The sequence below is a fragment of the Oncorhynchus mykiss genome, chromosome 9 (assembly GCF_057628025.1).
Source record: "Oncorhynchus mykiss isolate SJ-2025 chromosome 9, ASM5762802v1, whole genome shotgun sequence".
Taxonomy (NCBI): Eukaryota; Metazoa; Chordata; class Actinopteri; order Salmoniformes; family Salmonidae; genus Oncorhynchus; species Oncorhynchus mykiss.
Genome location: NC_143030.1, coordinates 23,922,234 through 23,942,652, shown reverse-complemented (window position 1 = coordinate 23,942,652; position 20,419 = coordinate 23,922,234). Strand labels below are relative to the sequence as shown.

Genomic DNA, 20,419 nt, shown 5'->3' with positions numbered 1-20,419 from the left:
AGTCTATTGAGAAATTGCATGATATTGGGTTGTAATCATATCAATTTGTTGTCTTGAAGTCAATAGATTAAGTACTATACTGTGATGTTCTGAAATGTAGTTGTGCATCTTCCTCCAATGACACCCCCACCAATACAGATGAACAAGTTGCAGAACTCAATGTTGTTCAAGGCCGCTGATAGGCTGGATTTCAGAGCAGATGCATTTGGCAGTCTGAACATCCTACTTTGTGGTAAAGTATCAAACTCCAACTCCACAAAGACCACCATGAATTTCCCTGCTTTTGGAGCGATGAGGAATGACACAGAAAACAAGGCCAGGAGCAGCAATTCCAGTAAGTATTGTTAATAGTGCACTCTGCCTTGACCTATCCAAATACTGATTTCAATTGTTGAAGCTTTTATTGTCATATTTACCACCTTGTCAGTCCAACTGAAAGAAATAGGTGAATGGTTCAATTCGAGCCCACTGAAACTTTGACTTTTGTTGCATTTAGGGGAGCTCATATCTCAACCGTAATTCACACTGCATACAATATTTGTATTAGGGTGAACAGATAATTCCCTCAATGTTCTTACTTTGTTTGTGTAATTAGTTTGAGTTCACACAACAACAACAAAAAATTATTTCTGCAAAAATGAAATTGCATTGACAGAAAAGAACAGACATAACACACGTGCGATCCCAAACACACAATGTTTTTTTTTACTCCTTTTCTCCCCAATTTTGTGATATTCAATTGGTAGTTACAGTCTTGTCCCTTCACTGCAACTCCCGTCCGGACTCGGGAGAAGCGAAGGTTGAATGCCATGCATCCTCCGAAACATGACCCTGTCAAGCCGTAATGCTTCTTGACACACTGCTCGCTTAACCAGGAAGCCAGCCGCACCAATGTGTCAGAGGAAACACTGTACAACTGGCGACATTAGTCAGCGCGCCCGGCCCGCCACAAGGATTCGCTAGAGTGCGATGGAACAAGGACATGCCGGCCGACCAAACCCCCCCCTAACCCGAACGACGCTGGGCCAGGGTCACGGGCTGGCTACGACACAGCCTGGGACTGAACCTGGATCTGTAGTGATGCCTCTTGCACTACGATACAATGCCTTAGACTGCTGCGCCATTGTGTGTGAGGCCCAAACAATGTTATACATGGAGTACCCATCACCGTGGGGTAGGAAGAGAGACTGTGGAGAGAAAAGAAACCCCTACGTGAGCATTAAAACCAGGCCCTAAATAGAAGCATTCCAAAACATCTGGGACTAGTCTGCTGACAGCATCTAGTAATGCATGATCTTTTCCCCACTTCAAAGAATAAACACTAAGCCAATTCGAGGATAACAAACTGATGAATACAATACTCCTACCTTGACCTTGATAAAAAAATACTTGGAGTTATACTGTACATGCAGCTCCAGCCCATGAAAAATCACAGAAGTAAAATACAATTGAATGTACAAGTTTGGCCAAGCCTCCACCCATCTCCCACCAACAGCCCGTAGCAAACTTCTCAAATAGTAGAGATAGTCAAAAAGAAACAAGAAAAGAGAGGTAAGTCAGCCAACCAGTCGGTCTCTTAGGGCGGAGGATATCCCTGCCCATGCTGCACTGTGGACTGCATCGCCCTATTGTTTTGCTGTTGTGCATTCCGAATGAGCCATATTCTGGAAAACATATCGTCAATTTCCAGAGCCAACCCCCGAATTTAACCGTAACTGCACAATAGTTTTCTTTGCTGCTGTAAATCCAGCTAGTAGAATTCGATGTGGAATAAGTGTCAAAGATACAGATGAATCGTCATTCAGCAGGCACAGGTAAGGATCTGAGATAAGGCTTACCATCATCAATATTGACAGCACTGAGCATATGTCACTCCAAAATGTGTGTGTGACTGGACAATCCCGGGAACAGTACCGACAACATTGTTTGTACAGTGTGTGCAGTTTGGACTTATTATTTTCATCAGAAAACGTTTATATGGAGTTGCATATTTTCTGTAAATCAATTTGAAGTGAATGAGCTGGCTAAGATTCTTAGATCCCTCACTCAGATTTGACCATATCTGATCCCAATCAGGGTTTAATCCCATCCTCTCCAACTCCCATACCACCTCCATGGGTAATATTTTATAAGTCTTCCCCGCAAGTGTGTAATATATCTCTGCTACTAGCCCTCTAAAACTCCTATCTGGACCTATCCAGCCTGCCATTGGGTGGCAAGGGCAAATTCCAGGGTACACCATAAGCCTTCATAGCTGACCTTAACTGCAGATGCAGGAAGTATGAGGATCCTGGCAGGGAATAGTTGTCTTTAATATCCTGAAATCTGTGCAAAGCCAATCTCAATATAAATACATCTGTTTCTACATCTGCATTGCTTGCTGTTTCGGGTTTTAGGCTGGGTTTCTGTATAAGCTCTTTGTGACATCTGCTGATTACAACAAGGGCTTTAGAAATACTTTTGATTTGAAATAAATGTGAACCTTCAAAACATAAACACCCTTTGAAGACCAAGAGGCCTGTGTGAAAGGATGTCCAACTGCAATTATTTGAAATGGTTCCATATTGGAGATGACCTGACAACCTATTAACTTTTACACCCTCTTCCATATATTCACGGAGTTCAGAACTGTGCTACCAACCCCAGCAAATACAAACTGTTTTAGTTGATGTGGTTCAACCAGATCAGATTCAACAGCTCTCCAAGGTACAAGTGATTGACGGTCCATTCACACTTGTAATGCTCTTATTTGAAAAGCCCAATGATATAAGTTGAGAACCTCCTGTGCATTTAGCATGCCGCAAAGTAGGGAGTTTGATCCTGGCCCCTTTTCCACTTCATATAAAGTTAGAGATAAATGTTGGAGGTGGCGATAAAGGGATCATAAAGAATAAAAAGTTAACCCGGGGCAAGATATTCATTTTCACTGGGGTAACTCTGCCCTGTAACAATAGTTAGATTAGACCACCTCTGCAAATCCTTGTTAATGTTTTGCAACAGGCCATAGAAGTTGTCTCTAACAATTTTCTGCAAAGTAGGATGTATTTTAACCTCCAAATAAGTAAAGCTGGTGCTTATTGGTTCAAAAGAGGGTAACTGAGCATAGCTGCTTCATTTAGAGGAGCACAGATTTGGTCCAGTTTATCTTGTATCCAGCCAACTCATCAAACAACTCCAGTACATGAGAGAGAGAGGACCCAACATTGAAGAGGAACAGAATGATGTCATCTGTATGACGTGAGATAAAGTTTGTAGACCCATGAATTGCAATTGGAGATATAGTCATACTTTCTCTGACAGCCTGTGCAAAGGGCTCTAGTGACAGAGCAAACAGCAGTGGGGACACAGGACAATCTTGTCTAGATCCGCATTGTACTGGAAATGGAGACGGTTGACAGGTACCAGTTGTCACTGACGCAGTCGGACTGTTGTATAATGGTTTTATCATAGAGATGAAATTATGATTGAACTCAAACTGCTCCAAAACAATCCATAGATATCCCCATTCTAACCGGTTGAATGCCTTTTCAACATCAAGTGACAAAAACAGAGTGGTCGTGACGTAAATTGTCAGCAAATTGTCAGCAATGTCAATAACATGCGTACATTATCTGCAGCCAATCTCCCTTTTAACAAAGCAGTAACAGAGTAATTCATGCAATGTTCTGGTCCCTATGGAGGACCCAGTCTCAATAGCATAATTAATGGAGTCCAAAATCAGGGGATCAACTTTATCCCATAGAACCAGATATAGTTCCATCAAGCAAGGGAGATTTCCCTTTTTGTAGAGCCCTGACCGCATCCCAAGCTCTTCTAAGGTTACGGGTTGTTCCAGCAGCTCTGTCTAATAAATCCCATTTAGTTAAAGCCAAATTCTGCATAAATAACTTGCTCCTTTGCATATCAAATGTAGCTTCTGATGAGTAAAAGGCAATATAACAAATATTTAAAAATGTAATTTATTTATTCAGGATCTGTGACTACCAGGACCTGCAATCAATCAAATGTATTTATAAACCCCTTCTTACATCAGCTGATGTCACAAAGTACTGAACAGAAACCCAGCCTAAAACCCCAAACAGTAAGCAATGCAGGTGTAGAAGCACAGTGGCTAGGAAATACTCCCTAGAAATGCCAGAACCTAGGAAGCAACCTAGAGAAGAACCAGGCTATGAGGGCTGGCTGTGCCGGGTGGAGATTATAACAGAACATGGCCAAGATGTTCAAATGTTCATAGATGACCAGCAGGGTCAAATAATAATAATCAGAGTGGTTGTCGAGGGTGCAACAGGTCAGCACCTCAGGAGTAAATGTCAGTTGGCTTTTCATAGCCGATCATTCAGAGTATCTGTACCGCTCCTGCTGTCTCTAAAGAGTTGAAAAAAGCAGGTCTGGGGCAGATAGCACGCCCGGTGAACAGGTCAGGGCTCCATAGCCTTAGGCAGAACAGTTGAAACTGGAGTGGGGACAGCAAGGAGTCATCAGGCAAGGTAGTCCTGAGGCATGGTCCTAGGACTCAGGTCCTGAGAGAGAGAGAGAGAGAGAGAGAGAGAGAGAGAGAGAGAGAGAGAGAGAGAGAGAGAGAGAGAGAGAGAGAGAGAGAGAGAGAGAGAGAGAGAGAGAGAGAGAGAGAGAGAGAGAGAGAGAGAGAGAGAGAGAGAGAGAGAGAGAGAGAGAGAGAGAGAGAGAGAGAGAGAGAGAGAGAGAGAGAGAGAGAGAGAGAGAGAGAGAGAGAGAGAGAGAGAGAGAGAGAGAAAAAAAACTGGACCCTAGCCCCCCAAGACATAAAATACTGGAGGCTGAGACAGGAGGCGTCGGGAGACACTGTTGCCCCGTCCGACGAAAAGCTGCAATCTTTGGTGTCAGAATGTTGTCCACAGCCTTTTCCACGGCTGAGGTAACAATAGCATCCAGGCTGCGATGTTGTTCCACCATAGCCTGTCTCGAGGCCTGCAAATGGTGTCGTGGAGCTCTACACAGAGGTCCTCAGTTTCCCTAAATTTCTTCTTCACCATCTTTTCATTTGACCCCACCTTTGTACATGTTACAAGGTTGTTAGTAATACTTCAATCTCAACACAAAATAACACATTTCGAAGGAATTGGAGGTGAGCTGAGAAATCATGTTTGACATCGCTCCCACTTTTTCTCCACAATTTCATGGTATCCATTTGGTAGTTACAGTTTTGTCTCATCGCTGCAACTCCCATAGACTCGGGAGAGGCGAAGGTCGAGAGCCATGCGTCCTCCGAAACACAACCCAACCAAGCCGCACTGCTTCTTGACACAATGCCCACTTAATCCGGAAGCCAACCGCACCAATGTGTTGGAGGAAACATCGTACACCTGCCGACCATGTCAATGTGCACTGCGCCCGGCCCGCCACAGGAGTCGCTAGTGCACGATGGGACAAGGACATCCCTGCTGGCCAAACCCTCCCGTTGCCCGGACGACGCTGGGCCAATTGTGCGCCTCCCCATGGGTCTCCCGATTGCGGCCGGCTGCGACAGAGCCTGGACTCGAACCCAGAATCTCTAGTGGCAAGCTAGCACTGCGCCACTTGGGAGGCCCCCCTAAATGTTCTTACAGTGTTAGTACTATGTTCCTAGAATGATAACATCAGTTTTGAACAGTCCAAGGAGGTTTCTTTAATGTGTAAATTTTGTCTTACTGTTTAAGGAATTGTGTTTCAGTTTCTGAAAATTTTAAATAATGATTGGAATAGCATATTATTATTATTATTGTGCAAAGGGCTTATTATGTGGTCTTGGATCCATTTAGCAGTCCAACAGCAATGTTGGGTAATGTATACACAGCTCAGACATGGCACTCTACCATGTTTAGAAATGACATTCATGAATGCTTCAAAGGTCACATTTGTCATGTGGGACCTGTATGAATCCCCTGATCACTGAAGTATTGTTCTGGGAAATGGGCTTCAATATGCTTCCTCCAATGACAATACATCCATTTAGTATAACAGTAACCAGCTAGGCATACACATACCGTTGCTATTCCCAATGACATTTAATAAATATGTAGCTCGTTTTTTCTGCCTCTGTTTTCCAACAAATGTTCATGTTTTAAAATGCAGCCGAGCCCTTGTCTGTTCAGCCTGACAAATAGTCGGCTGCTAAGATATTCATAGATTATTTACAGAGTGCAAAAGTTTTCTGAGGCCAGGAGACGCCAAAGTAAAAAATGAGAGAATCTCAAAACTTACCAGGGATGTGACCTGTCAAGTCAACCTATTTATTTACAGTGCTGAGTTCCTCATTACACAAATGTGTTTGTCCCTCCGCTTACCACTGAGCACAATTTCTCAAGTGTAATGTCTTTCGGATTGTACTAATTAGGGGCTGCTCTATCCTGTTCCATTAATTGCCTGTTAGTTTGAGGATCCACAGGATGTTTATTTGAATCTGTTTGGTTTTTCCATGGAATAAAGTGTACACCCTAAAGTGGATTTGTGTTCTGGCGCCACTACAAATGAGTAAAACAATGCAGCAGCCATTTTAAATGAGTGCCAACACCTCTGTCTGCATGCTAATAGCTTAACTTGCTTCTTTTTAGTGCTCTGTACAGTACATGAGTATGGGAATACACGTCTCTTTTACAATAACCAATATACAGTACGTCTCTTTTGCAAGACTCAAAGTGGACTCTGAGGAAAACTAAAATAGAAACAACAAACGGCTATCAAAGTTTCTTGGTAAAAAAAATGTACCCCTCCCAAATTAATTTATGTTGGGATTAGGCACCATCGTGTAGCGTCATTAAAGAAAAAAAAAAACAGGGAAGTAAACTGCTGTCTGTGGCAGTAAACACTTGTTAAAATGTTTTTAAGATGGCCTCCCACAAAGGAGAAATGAGCCCTTTTGGATCGATTGTTTACACTCCCAACTGTGCTGGGGAATCACATATAATAGAGAAAATGGTGTGTATAGGGCATTGACATGTATGATGGATAGAGCCCATGGCAGTTCTTTCCAACCCTGTTCCTGTAGAACTACTGTACCTTCCTGTAGGTCGTCAATCCAACCCCAGTCGTAATTAACCTGATTCAGCTGATCAACCAACTATTTAGTAGAATCAGATGCACTAGATTAGGCTTAGAGTTAAATATTTTCAGGATGGTAGCTCTCCAGGAACAGGGTTTCAGAGTCCTGGGCCCGGTTTCCCAACATTTTCTTTAGGATAAGTTCATTGTTAGCACTATATGATACTAGAGTCATTTACAGCATTAACAATGTCTACACTGTATTTCTGATCAATTTGATGTTATTTTAATGGACAACATTTTTTGTTTTTCTTTCAAAAACAAGGACATTTCTAAGTGATGCCCAACTTTTGAACGGTAGTGTATATATACAGTACCAGTCAAAAGTTTGGACACACCTACTCATTCCAAGTTTTTTTGTTGTATTTGTACTATTTTCTACATTGTAGAATAAAAGTGAAGACATCAACACTATTAAATAACACACATGGAATCATGTAGTAACCAAAACAAATTGAAACAAATTTGAGATACTTCAAAGTAGCCACCCTTTGCCTTGATGACAGCTTTGAACACTCTTGGCATTCTCTCAACCAGCTTCATGAGGCAGTCACCTGGAATGCATTTCAATTAACAGTTGTGCCTTGTTAGAAGTTCATTAATGGAATTTCTTTCCTTCTTAATGTGTTTGAGGCAATCAGTTGTGTTGTGACAAGATAGGGGTGAATTACAGAAAATAAAAGTAAAAGACCAAGTCCATATTATGGCAAGAACAGCTCAAAAAAGCAACGAGAAACGACAGTCCATCATATTTTTAAGACATGAATGTCAGTCAATCCAGAAAATGTCACGTTTTTTTCAACTGCAGTTGCAAAAACCATCGAGCGCTATGATGAAACTGTCTCTCATGAGGACCGCCACAGGAAAGGAAGACCCAGAGTTACCTTTGCTGCAGAGGACACGTTCATTAGACTTAAATGCACCTCAGATTGCAGCCCAAATGAATGCTTCACAGAGTTCAACAGACACATCTCAACATCCACTGTTCAGAGGAGACTGAGTGAAACAGGCCTTCATGGTCGAATTGCTAAAAACAAACCACTACTAAAGGACACCAATAAGAAGAACAGACTGGCTTGGGCCAAGAAACACGACCAATGTACATTAGACCAGTGGAAATCTGGTCTGATGAGTCCAAATTAGAGCTGTTTGGTTCCAACCTCCGTGTCTTTGTGAGGCGCAGAGTAAGTGAACGGATGATCTCCGCATGTGTTGTTCCCACCATGAAGCATGGAGGATGAGGTGTGGGGGTGCTTTTCTGGTGACACTGCCAGTGATTTATTTAGAATTCAAGGCACACTTAACCAGCATGGCTACCACAGCATTCTGCAGTGTTACGCCATCCCATCTGGTTTGTACTTAGTGGGACTATGTTTTGTTTTTCAACAGGACAATGACCCAAAAAACACATCTCCAGGCTGTGTAAGGGCTATTTGACTAATAAGGAGAGTAAAGGAGTGCTGCATCAATGACCTGGCCTCCACAATCCCAGACCTCAACCCAATTGAGATGATTTGGGATGAGTTGGAACGCAGAGTGACGGAATAGCAGCCAACAAGTGCTCAGCATATGTGGGAACTCCTTCAAGACTGTTGGAAAAATATTTCTCATGGATTTGGTTGAGAGAATGCCAAGAGTTTGCAAAGCTGTCATCAAGGCAAAGGGTGGCTACTTTGAGGAATATAAAATATGTTTTGATTTGTTTAACACTTTTTTGGTTACTACATGATTCCATATGTGTTATTTCATAGTTTTGATCTCTTCACTATTATTCTACAATGTAGAAATTAGTAAAAATAAATAAAAACCCTTGAATGAGTCCAAACTTTTGACTGGTACTGTATATATATATATATATATATATATATATATATATATATATATATATATATATATATATATTCTACAGGGAGGCTCCTGTAAACTGACATGATTGTAAAACACTAAAATCAAAGTTTATTTGTCACTTGCGCCGAATACAACAGTGAAATGCTTACTCACAGGCTCTAACCAATGGTGCAAAAAAGGTATTAGGTGAACAATAGGCAAGTAAAGAAATAAGACAACAGTAGAAAGACAGGCTATATACAGTAGCGTGGCTTTAAAAGTAGCGAGGCTACATACAGACACAGGTTAGTCGGGCTGATTGAGGTAGTATGTACATGTAGATATGCTTAAAGTGACTATGCATCTATGATGAACAGAGTGGCAGTAGCATAAAAGAGGGGTTGGCAGGTGGTGGGTGAGACACAATGCAGATAGCCCGGTTAGACAATGTGCGGGAGCACTGGTTGGTCGGCCCAATTGACCATTGATTGCCCTTTGTTGGATGTAGAAGTTGCAGTAGAGCATTGTTTGTAGATGTTCATGTGAATTTGTGTGTGTATGTGTATGTCTGCACAAATAGTATGTGTGTATCTGTGTGTGAGTGATGAAAGGAATATTGTATGCCTTTCACTTAAGAGAAAGTCCTGTTCGAATGACATTCTGGAGAGTTCTATTTGAATGTTGGAAGAGGTGCAGTCTAAGTGAGTGATGTGTGTGTTAGCCACGATAGGTAGGCGTGTGACTGTGTGTGTGTACGTGTGCAGAGTAAAATGTATGCGTGTGTGTGTGAGAGTCTTATTTCTGCACTGTGCGGAACGCTAATGTATTAAATTTGCCAGGTATGATGAGGGGCTGACTAGAGGCTCCGAGCAATTACTTGGCTGCAGCTCCCTGTGTAAAATATGGATTCAGTTCCTCACTGCCACCATTGTGTGATAAATCAGACACCTTTGGTAAGAATATGTCACAGTTTTGGGGGAGATAAATATTCATACGAATAAGAATGGGTGGAAGAGATTCATCCTGATATCAATATTTATTGAACGGAGAGCTCTAAGCCATGTGATGCTGTGTACTGCCTGTCTAAGCGATATGATTATAGGAAATTACGTGTGGTCAGGGGAAACAGCTGGCCGGAGTGAGGGCGGCCATTAGCACTCGACAGAGTTTCCCCGGAGCACCTTAGAAGGGAGGGCCGCAAGGCAAAAGGCTAACATTTATCACACTTCCTGCACTCAAAATTTCCACAAATTTTTACGGGGGACAGGTAGCCAGCGGTTAAGGGAGCACTGTGATAGAAGAGGTGGAAGAGGCTTTTGAGTTGAGATGACGAGCCAAGTATAGACCTACGCACCTGAGCCCAGCCAGACGGATCAAAAGACACACACAAAAGTACAGACAGTTAGACAAAGACACAGCGACACATAGAGGCAGACAGAAACAGAGACGCAGATATAGAGACATGTACAGTAGGCAGGCAAGCAAGCAGACAGCCATACCGATAAACAGAGACGCTTTACAGGACAGTCAGACACATCCTCCCACCCTACAGAACACAAACAAGTGGTGGTTGCAGCATCTTTCACCCTGATATTCCCTCAGATCTATCGTCCTGTGTAACCTACACAGCGCTCCAACCGACCTGGCAATATTCACATTGGCAGATTGGATAAATTAATAATGATCCCACTGCAGCTGAGCATATTGACTTGTTTTCTCCCTCAGTGTTGAGCACTCCTGGCTCCCAACTCCTACTGTGTGTATTCAGCTGTGCTGGACTGCTATATAAATATCTTGCTCCCTTCCTTCCTCTCTCCCCAGCCATTGTGTTATTAGCTACACATTAATGGAGTCGTTCGACACAAAATAATTGAGTCTTTGAAGTGTCGGAATTGCAATAAATCCTCCACATAGTGAAAAGTGTCAACTTGACCGGTTGTCATATCGCCTGCTACTTCCATTATTAAGCATGTGAAGACTACCGTTTATTTTCTCAGCAGTGGCGTGAGGGTTTGATGTGATTTCTGGGAATCTATGGTCTCTATTTGTACCCATAGGGCTCTGGTCAAAAATATTCCACTATAGGGAATAGGGTGCCATTTAGGATGCAACCTCAATCTTCTGTTTCTAACCCTGAAACACAACAGATTAACAAACTTTTATTTTGATGGTAACTTTGATTGTAACAAATGGATTAAATGTGGTCCAAAAATGAGATGCCACATTTATGTCTATTATCATCAAGACATTATGAATTTATCTTATGTTACATTTTGGCGGTTTGCTCCATGTACTCATTCAGACAGATGTCTGTACAGTTTTTATCTGTTGCTTTTCTCAATTTCTAAGTCGCTAGCAGGTGTATTTACACATGCTTTTGAAGGAACAATAGATGTTTCTCTCTCACCAGGTGCCTTCTGCAAAGTACTGATTGACACTCTTGAGGGAACTCCTGGCCTACGTATTGTTTGGAGGACATTTCGGCCCCTAATCCAAGGGAAGATCCTCTACACCCCTGACACACCTGCAACTAGACTAATGGTGAAAGAGGTAAAACAAAGGAGAAACTCATATTGTATGCACATCACGTGTCTGCCAGGGTTGGTGTCAATTTGAATTGAAGTCAGTCAAGTAGACTGAAAGAAAATGGATGTCTGCAAGAATGTGGACTCTGTGATCCCAACACTCATAACAGTGTTGGGGACATTGACTTTGGGTGCCGACGTAAATAGCTTGAATAATTAAAATGTTTGCGATTGTATCTAATTGCATATTTTCACTTCACGAATCATACCAAGACGAGGCATTTAGATGAGCTGGTAAATCAAAACGTGACGATACACGCTATGAACCCCTCTCCAGAAACCGCAAAGAAAGAGCCAGGGAGAGGAAATAGGGAACACACTCAGGGGATATAATCTATTTTTCATGACGTTTCTCCCGTAATTAACATAATTTTGAAACTGCATAAACAAAACAAACCAATGGTGAAAAGCTGTGGGGAATTGGATGTGAAGAATATCTAGTAAGATAATGTCTTAGTAGATCCACCGACTTCACAGCGAGTGGCTCGGTCTTGCCATAGGGGCCCGTCTTCACACCCTTAGCAGCCCAATTGTTTACATCTCAGTGCTTGGGTGTAAATAACCCTGTTTACATTAGTCACAACGGGTGGTAGAAATCAAATCAGTCTCCCCGGGGGATAGGTGAAAATACGAAGACGCAGTGTGTTCTCAAGGTCAGATTGGCTGCGAAATAAATTTGATAGCACAGTGTGAATGCCTTCAAATTGAGTAGGGTTAGAGATGGAATTTTCCATATTTTAATCACCACACTATCTCTTTTTCTTGTTTCAGGCAAATAGGACTTTCAACGCATTGGCCATGTTGAAAGAGTTGTTGGAAGCTTGGGAGGATTTTGAACCACGTGGTTGGAACTACTTTCAAAATGGCCCCCAAGTCAGTGCACTGCGGGTAAGATTTATGACTCCTTCAACAGAAACATGGAAACCTGATGTACTACACCGTAGAGCTGATTTACATGTGACAGATGTTAGACAAGGATGAATGACTTGTCATACATGAGTATCACTGTCTTATCTATGGTGATTTATCTAATGTTAAAGTAGGTGAGAAAATGAAAATAACAGATGTTTTTATGTGTTAAATCTAGTTGAAAATAGCTTTAATGTCAATAACCATCTGTGGAGGCTCCTCAGAGGAAGAAGGGGAAGACCATCCTCCTCAGTGAATTTCATATTTTTTTTAAAGTAGTGAAACATTAAACTATACTAAATATATTCACGTCACCAAATAATTGGTTTAACCACTGTTTTGCAATGAAGGTCTACAGTAGCCTCAACAGCACTCTGTAAGGTAGCACCATGGTGTAGCCGTAGCACAGCTAGTTTCCATCCTCCTCTGAGTAAATTGACTTACAAAATACAATACAAAACCAAGGACGCTCGTAGTTCTCACCCCCTTCCATAGACTTACACAGTAATTATGAGGACATCCTCCACCCTACCAGAGCTCTTGCAGCATGAACTGACATGTTGTCCACCCAATCAAAGGATCAGAGAATCAATCTAATACTGAAAGCATAAGCTACAGCTTGCTAGTATTACAGTGCATAACATGTGAGTACTTAACTGGCGGATGTTTAGCCTACTCAAACACCCTGCTCAAACAGAGAGTGATGCTATGTTAGCTAGCTGGCTATGGCTATCAAATACTGGAACTCTTCCAAGTCAAGGTAAACGTTTGGTTTCATTAATTTATTGCAACCGGTGCCTGCCAGTGTAACTGCTAAACTGCTTGCTGACTGTACTACATGATTGTAGCGGATTTACTAACCCGTTAGTTCTAGTAGCTACGTTGACTATGACGTTAGTTAATATGGTTACAACAATGTAGGCTGTGTTTAGCGGTTATGATATGAAGGATTGGCTTGGAAAGGTTTTTTTCCACCTGGTCACAGGCAGCTGATGTGTTGTACACTGAAGTCCACAAGCGAAGGGAAAAGGTGAGAGGAGGAGAGTGTGTAGATGCAAAAAATAATTATTCAATGATCAAAGGGATCACATTTGTATGTGGCTGCTATGAAATTGAACCGTGTTTACGTGTGATCAGGGGTGTATTCATTCCGCCAATTCTGTTGAAAACTGTTTCTTAAACGGAAGCAAATGGACCAAAATGGGGATAAACATACCTGAATTTAGCCAATAAAATCTTGTTTTCAACTGTTGGACTAATGATTACACTCTAAATCAGCTAGATGCAGGCATGTTTTGCATGTGTCAATGTCTGTTACCTTGATTACTCAAATTTATCTCGACCTGTGCACCTACATTGTAATCTTTTCCTAAGCTAGGTTCTAGCAACTTCATGATTGGGTATAGGGAAAATGTGAATATCATGTTGTAGCCTAGACCTATCGATGTTACATTGAGCTGCCTGAATGGAATATGAATGGCAGTCATCCAATATGCTGTAGTAAAAATAAGGCCATGCTCATTAAAAAAATGACCGTCCTCCCTCATCTTAAAACTTCTTCAGGATCGGTGGGTCCCCTGCGGGATGTTGAGCTAACGTAGGCTAATGCGATTAGCATGAGGTTGTAAGTGACAAGAACATTTCCCAGGACATAGACATATCTGATATTGGCAGAAAGCTTAAATTCTTATTAATCTAACTGCACTGTCCAATTTACAGTAGCTATTATAGTGAAAGAATACCATGCTATTGTTTGAGGAGAGTGCACAGTTTTGAACATGAAAAGTTATTAATAAACAAATTAGGCACATTTGGGTAGTCTTGATACAACATTTTGAGCAGAAATGCAATGGTTCATTGGCTCAGTCTAAAACTTTGCACTATGCATATCCTTGCTTCAGGGACTGAGCTGCAAGCAGTTAGATTTGGGTATGTCATTTTAGGTGAAAATTGAAAAAAAGTAGTGGATCCTTAATTAAGAGGTTTTTCAACTGCACCAACCGCCACTGATATACAGTGTGTTTATAATGTATTCAGACCCCTTGACCTTTTCCACATTTTGTTATGTTACAGCCTTATTGTAAAATTGATTAAATTGTATTTGTACCCCATTGTGACAAGCAAAAACACGTTTTAAGAAATGTTAGCAAATGTATAAAAAAATACAAAACTGAATTATCACGTTTACATAACTATTCAAACCCTTTACTCAGTACTTTGTTAAAGCACCTTTGGCAGCGAGCTTGGCACACCTGTTTTTGGGCAGTTTCTCCCATTCTTCTTGGCAGATCCTCTCAAGCTCTGTCAGTTTGGATGGGCAGCGTCGCTGCACAGCTATTTTCAGGTCCCTCCAGAGATTCTTGATCGGGTTCAAGTCTGGGCTCTGGCTGGGCCACTCAAGGACATTCAGAGACTTGTCCCGAAGCCACTCCTGTGTTGTCTTGGCTGGGTGCTTAGGGTCATTGTCCTGTTGGAAGGTGAACCTTCACTCCAGTCTGAGGTCCTGAGTGTGCTGGACCGTGTTATCATCAAAGATCTCCCTGTACTTTGCTCCATTTATCTTTCCCTCGAACCTGACTATTCTCCGAGTCCCTCCAGCTGTAAAACATCCCCACAGCATGATGCAGCCACCACCGTGCTTCACCGTAGGGATGGTGCCAGGTTTCCTCTAGAAGTGATGCTTGGCATTCAGGCTAAAGAGTTCAATCTTGGTTTCATCAGACCAGAGAATCTTTTTTCTCATGGTCTGAGAGTCCTTTAGGTGCCTTTTAGCAAACTCCATGCAGGCTGTTATGTGCCTTTTATTGAAGAGTGGCTTCTGTCTGGCCACTGTACCATAAAGGCCTGATTGGTGGAGTGCTGCAGAGATGGTTGCCCTTCTGGAAGGTTCTCCAATCTCCACAGAGGAACTCTGGAGCTCTGTCAGAGTGACCATCGGCTTCTTTGTTACCTCGCTAACCAAGGCCCTTCTCCCCCGATTTGTTCATTTAGGCTGGGAGGCCAGCTCTTGGAAGAGTCTTGGTGGTTGCGAACCTCTTCCACTGAGGCCACTGTGTTCTTGGGGACCTTCAATGCTGCAGAATTTTTTTTGTACACTTCCCCAAATCTGTTGCCTCAACACAATCCTGTCTCGGAGCTCTACGGACAATTAATTTGGTTTTAGCTCTGACATGCGCTGTTAACTGTGGGAAATTATATAAAGAGATGTTTGCCTTTCCAAATCATGTCCAATCAATTTAATTTGCCACAGGTGGACACCAAACAAGTTGTAGAAACATCTTAAGGATGTTCAATATAAACAGGGTGCACATTAACTCAATTTCGAGTCTTATGGAAAAGGGTCTGAATACTTTCACACCCTTAGATATTTCCATGTATTTATTTTTTGCAAAACAATCAATATTTGCAAAACAAACGTGTTTTCTCTTTGTCAATTTATCGGGTATTGTGTGCAGATTGATGAAGATTATATATATATATATATATATTAATCATTTTTAGAATAAGGCTGTAATGTAAGAAAATATGGAAAAAAGGAAGGGGTCTGAATTCTTTAAACATGCACTGTACATCAGTCGGAATTATCCTTGTCCATTAGAATTTTGAATGACATACACAAGCCATTCCACTAGGCATATTTACCAACCTTTATCTCTCAAAAGTAGGGTCCTACACTTCCTCCCACCAGAATATATCTAACATTTCTAACACAAATTCAGCTGAAAAATATAGCTACATATCAGGTTTATCGATATGGAAAAAATAAAGTCATTATGGGTAAGTGCTGGATAATTTTCACCCCGGCAGTCAGGGAAGGGGATTAGCTTGGAATGGAGAGATGGAGAGCTCACACACCTTTCCCTTCCCAGAAACCCCCTCTCTCTCCTTCCCCTTCCCTTGAAGCAGACATTACTCCCGTGTCACCTGAAATGAGCTTATGGGCAGCTAGGGAAGAGCGTAGCCAAGCACTCCATGTAGCCAGGTTATTCATTACCCCAGCCCTAACCTTTACACAAATGGACCCTGCAATTCTCCTTTGTCTTCATTTTCTCCCTCTGAGCAGCAGGCCTCAGAACTGGTAGTTCCGTGGTGTCATCTTCTCCAGAGGTCTCTCAAGGTTTTAGCAACTTTCTACATTGATGGCGGCAATTACATCACAGTTGAGTTATCAGCCGAGCTGAAGAGAGAAATCTCTTAAATCCCAAATAAACCCCTAGCCCCTACTGATTGGATCTAGGAGGATTGGATAGGCATAAGCAAAATGGTGACAATTCCACCTCATAGACATAGATAGACAACTGCGGTGCCCAAAAGCCATTTTAGCATGGGCAGTGCTATTGAGGACTTGCCTCATTTTGAAGGCAGGTTTACGTTTATAATCTTGTCCTGGAGGCAGAACTGAGCGATTTCCGCTAATGGGCCAGCTGCAAGGTGAAAATTGGATACATTGTAAAAAGTAATTTAATTTCAGGTTAGGCATTAGGGTTAGCAGTGTGGGTAAGTTTAATGTTAGGGTTAAGTTTAAAATCAGATTGTACGACTTTGTGGCTGTGCCATCTAGTGCTCACTCTGCAGAGCTGCCTCCAGGGTAAGATTAATGACAATAAATGCCAATCTGCATGTTGAAGTCGTCAACTGGGTGTGACTCCCTATGGGTTAAAGAAGGATCACTTAATTCCATCCAGGTTATGAGGATGGATCAGCCAATGAATTATACTTGTGAGCAAACATTCCACAACTGCAAGTGGTCTTTATACAGTGGGGCAAAAAAGTATTTAGTCAGCCACCAATTGTGCAAGTTCTTCCACTTAAAAAGATGATAGAGGCCTGTAATTTTCATCATAGGTACACTTCAACTATGACAGACAAAATCACATTGTAGGATTTGTTATGAATTTATTTGCAAATGATGGTGGAAAATAAGTATTTGGTCACCTACAAACAAGCAAGATTTCTGGCTCTCACAGACCTGTAACTTCTTCTTTAAGAGGCTCCTCTGTCCTCCACTCGTTACCTGTATTAATGGCACCTGTTTGAACTTGTTATCAGTATAAAAGACACCTGTCCACAACCTCAAACAGTCACACTCCAAACTCCACAATGGCCAAGACCAAAGAGCTGTCAAAGGACACCAGAAACAAAATTGTAGACCTGCACCAGGCTGGGAAGACTGAATCTGCAATAGTTAAGCAGCTTGGTTTGAAGAAATCAACTGTGGGAGCAAATATTAGGAAATGGAAGACATACAAGACCACTGATAATCTCCCTCGATCTGGGGCTCCACGCAAGATCTCACCCCGTGGGGTCAAAATGACCTAGTGAATGACCTGCAGAGAGCTGGGACCAAAGTAACAAAGCCTACCATCAGTAACACACTACGCCGCCAGGGACTCAAATCCTGCAGTGCCAGACGTGTCCCCCTGCTTAAGCCAGTACATGTCCAGGCCCGTCTGAAGTTTGCTAGAGAGTATTTGGATGATCCAGAAGAAGATTGGGAGAATGTCATATGGTCAGATGAAACCAAAATATAACTTTTTGGTAAAAACTCAACTCGTCGTGTTTGGAGGACAAAGAATGCTGAGTTGCATCCAAAGAACACCATACCTACTGTGAAGCATGGGGGTGGAAACATCATGCTTTGGGGCTGTTTTTCTGCAAAGGGACCAGGACGACTGATCCGTGTAAAGGAAAGAATGAATGGGGCCATGTATCGTGAGATTTTGAGTGAAAACCTCCTTCCATCAGCAAGGGCATTGAAGATGAAACTTGACTGGGTCTTTCAGCATGACAATGATCCCAAACACACCGCCCGGGCAACGAAGGAGTGGCTTCGTAAGAAGCATTTCAAGGTCCTGAAGTGGCCTAGCCAGAGATCTGGAGATCTGCATGGAAGAATGGGGCAAAATACCAGCAACAGTGTGTGAAAACCTTGTGAAGACTTACCGAAAACGTTTGACCTCTGTCATTGCCAACAAAGGGTATATAACAAAGTATTGAGATAAACTTTTGTTATTGACCAAATACTTATTTTCCACCATCATTTGCAAATAAATTAATAAAAAATCCTACAATGTGATTTTCTGGATTTTTTTTCTCATTTTGTCTGTCATAGTTGAAGTGTACCTATGATGAAAATTACAGGCCTCTCTCATCTTTTTAAGTGGGAGAACTTGCACAATTGGTGGCTGACTAAATGCTTTTTTGCCCCACTGTACCTGTTCAAACAACACAGTATGCACCCTTTCAGCTTGTTAACCAACTCATAGAAGTTGTACAATAAGAAAATGGACTACTTAAAAATGGAGATTGTCTTAATGGTGATACCAGTGCGCTCACAAAATGCCTTAGTGGAACAGATACAAAGACGAGTCCTCTAACTACCTCTATATTCCACCTTCACTATCAGAGGGCAAGATGGATTTACTACCATTCTCCCTATACCCATTCAATCCTCTCAGATCTATGCTAGTGCATAGGGGAGAGAGGACAGCTCTGATTTTATGGAATGGCTTGAAGGACCCAGGAAGCAGTATTCTCAAGCACTACTCTGTGTAAAAATAATTACTATTGTTGCCAACAGGTAACCGTATGGGTTTATATCTGTTTATATAACATTCTATTACAGTAAAAGAGTGACTGATAATTAATGGTTGGTTGCCATTTACTTGATGCCAAACCAGTGACCATCTAGGAAAATGTCAAGCAGGAATTATTATTAGAATGACCCTATGTTGGAAAATGGTAAGAGGGCTTGTTTGAGTTTTCATTGGCCGCCTGCCGCCGGGAGCCGACCATTTCCATCCTTTTAAAAGGCCAGGGAAAATATGGGAACGTCTTTTTTTGCTCGAAGACCTCATGTCGGATAATGTAATTTGACACTTGGACGCCGGGGTTAAACGGCATATCTGCAACAATCCGTCCCAAATGCCACTGAATGTTAGGAGTAGTACAACATATATACCATGTTTAGCCATAGACACATTGGCATTCTGTATAATCAATTGAATTTCAGTGACCCTTTACAAATATTCTTAACTCTAAAGTAAAAACAGCATATTGTTTACAATATATTTCTGTATGTACATCTTAAAACTAAATGAATTATTCCACTCTTACTATCACAGATGTATGGTTAAACCGGATGTTTCTTAATGGTCAGGAGCAGTATAGACGTCTTACACGTTTGACCTCATGTTAAACATTCCAAAGTGTTTACTTACAAACGCCACTGAACACATTAGTCAGAATATGTTTGAGGCAGAGAGAGCGAGGCAGAGAGAATTTCAGCCTGTTTTGCCACACACTACATTATCAGCAGACCATTTTTTTTTTTATTTTACCTTTATTTAACCAGGCAAGTCAGTTAAGAACAAATTCTTATTTTCAATGACGGCCTGGGAACAGTGGGTTAACTGCCTGTTCAGGGGCAGAACGACAGATTTGTACCTTGTCAGCTCGGGGGTTTGAACTCACAACCTTCCGGTTACTAGTCCAACGCTCTAACCACTAGGCTACCCTGCCGCACCATGTTCAGTTATGCAATACAACACCACTATTATCGTGTTATTACACGGTTGCAATTTCATGGTTGCGAGCATACTGTATGCACCCTACAGATCACACTGAGGGGAGCAGTCCCAGACAGATGGAAAGGCTGCATCCCAAATGGCACCCTTTATAGTGCACTACTTTTGATCTGGGCCCATCGGGATCAGGTCAAAAGTAGTGCACTATAAAAGGAATAGGGTGCCATTTGGGGTGCAAGTAATGTATTTTCACCAAAACCTGTACCAGGGAACGTACAGAACCTGAGTAGGAAGCTATTATGTAAGGCTCCCATTGTTCTACACTGCAGGGATGGGTGGCCATTCATTTTTGAAACTGCACTCATACTGTAGGGAGGCTGTAACAGCAACACCATTTGCATTTAGATTAGCATATCTCTTCCTTAACTATTTGAGTGCCGAGTGAAATCATGGAATGAGGCTTAAGCCGAGCTGACAGTTAAGACACCTGGTGCTTATCACACTGGGGTGAGG

General features: G+C 41.9%; 1 protein-coding gene across 3 annotated transcripts in view; it reads left to right on the top strand.

The window, feature by feature from the left end:
• The window catches only part of LOC110531729 (phospholipid-transporting ATPase ABCA1), a 246,423-nt gene that overhangs the window by 32,391 nt on the left and 193,613 nt on the right, over positions 1 to 20,419 (top strand). For all 3 annotated transcript variants that reach the window (XM_021615071.3, XM_090183773.1, XM_021615072.3), the window contains exons 9-11: positions 139 to 334; positions 11,297 to 11,436; positions 12,243 to 12,359. In XM_021615071.3, the coding sequence (XP_021470746.3) occupies positions 139 to 334; positions 11,297 to 11,436; positions 12,243 to 12,359 (453 nt within the window). The remainder of the gene's footprint in view (positions 1 to 138; positions 335 to 11,296; positions 11,437 to 12,242; positions 12,360 to 20,419) is intronic.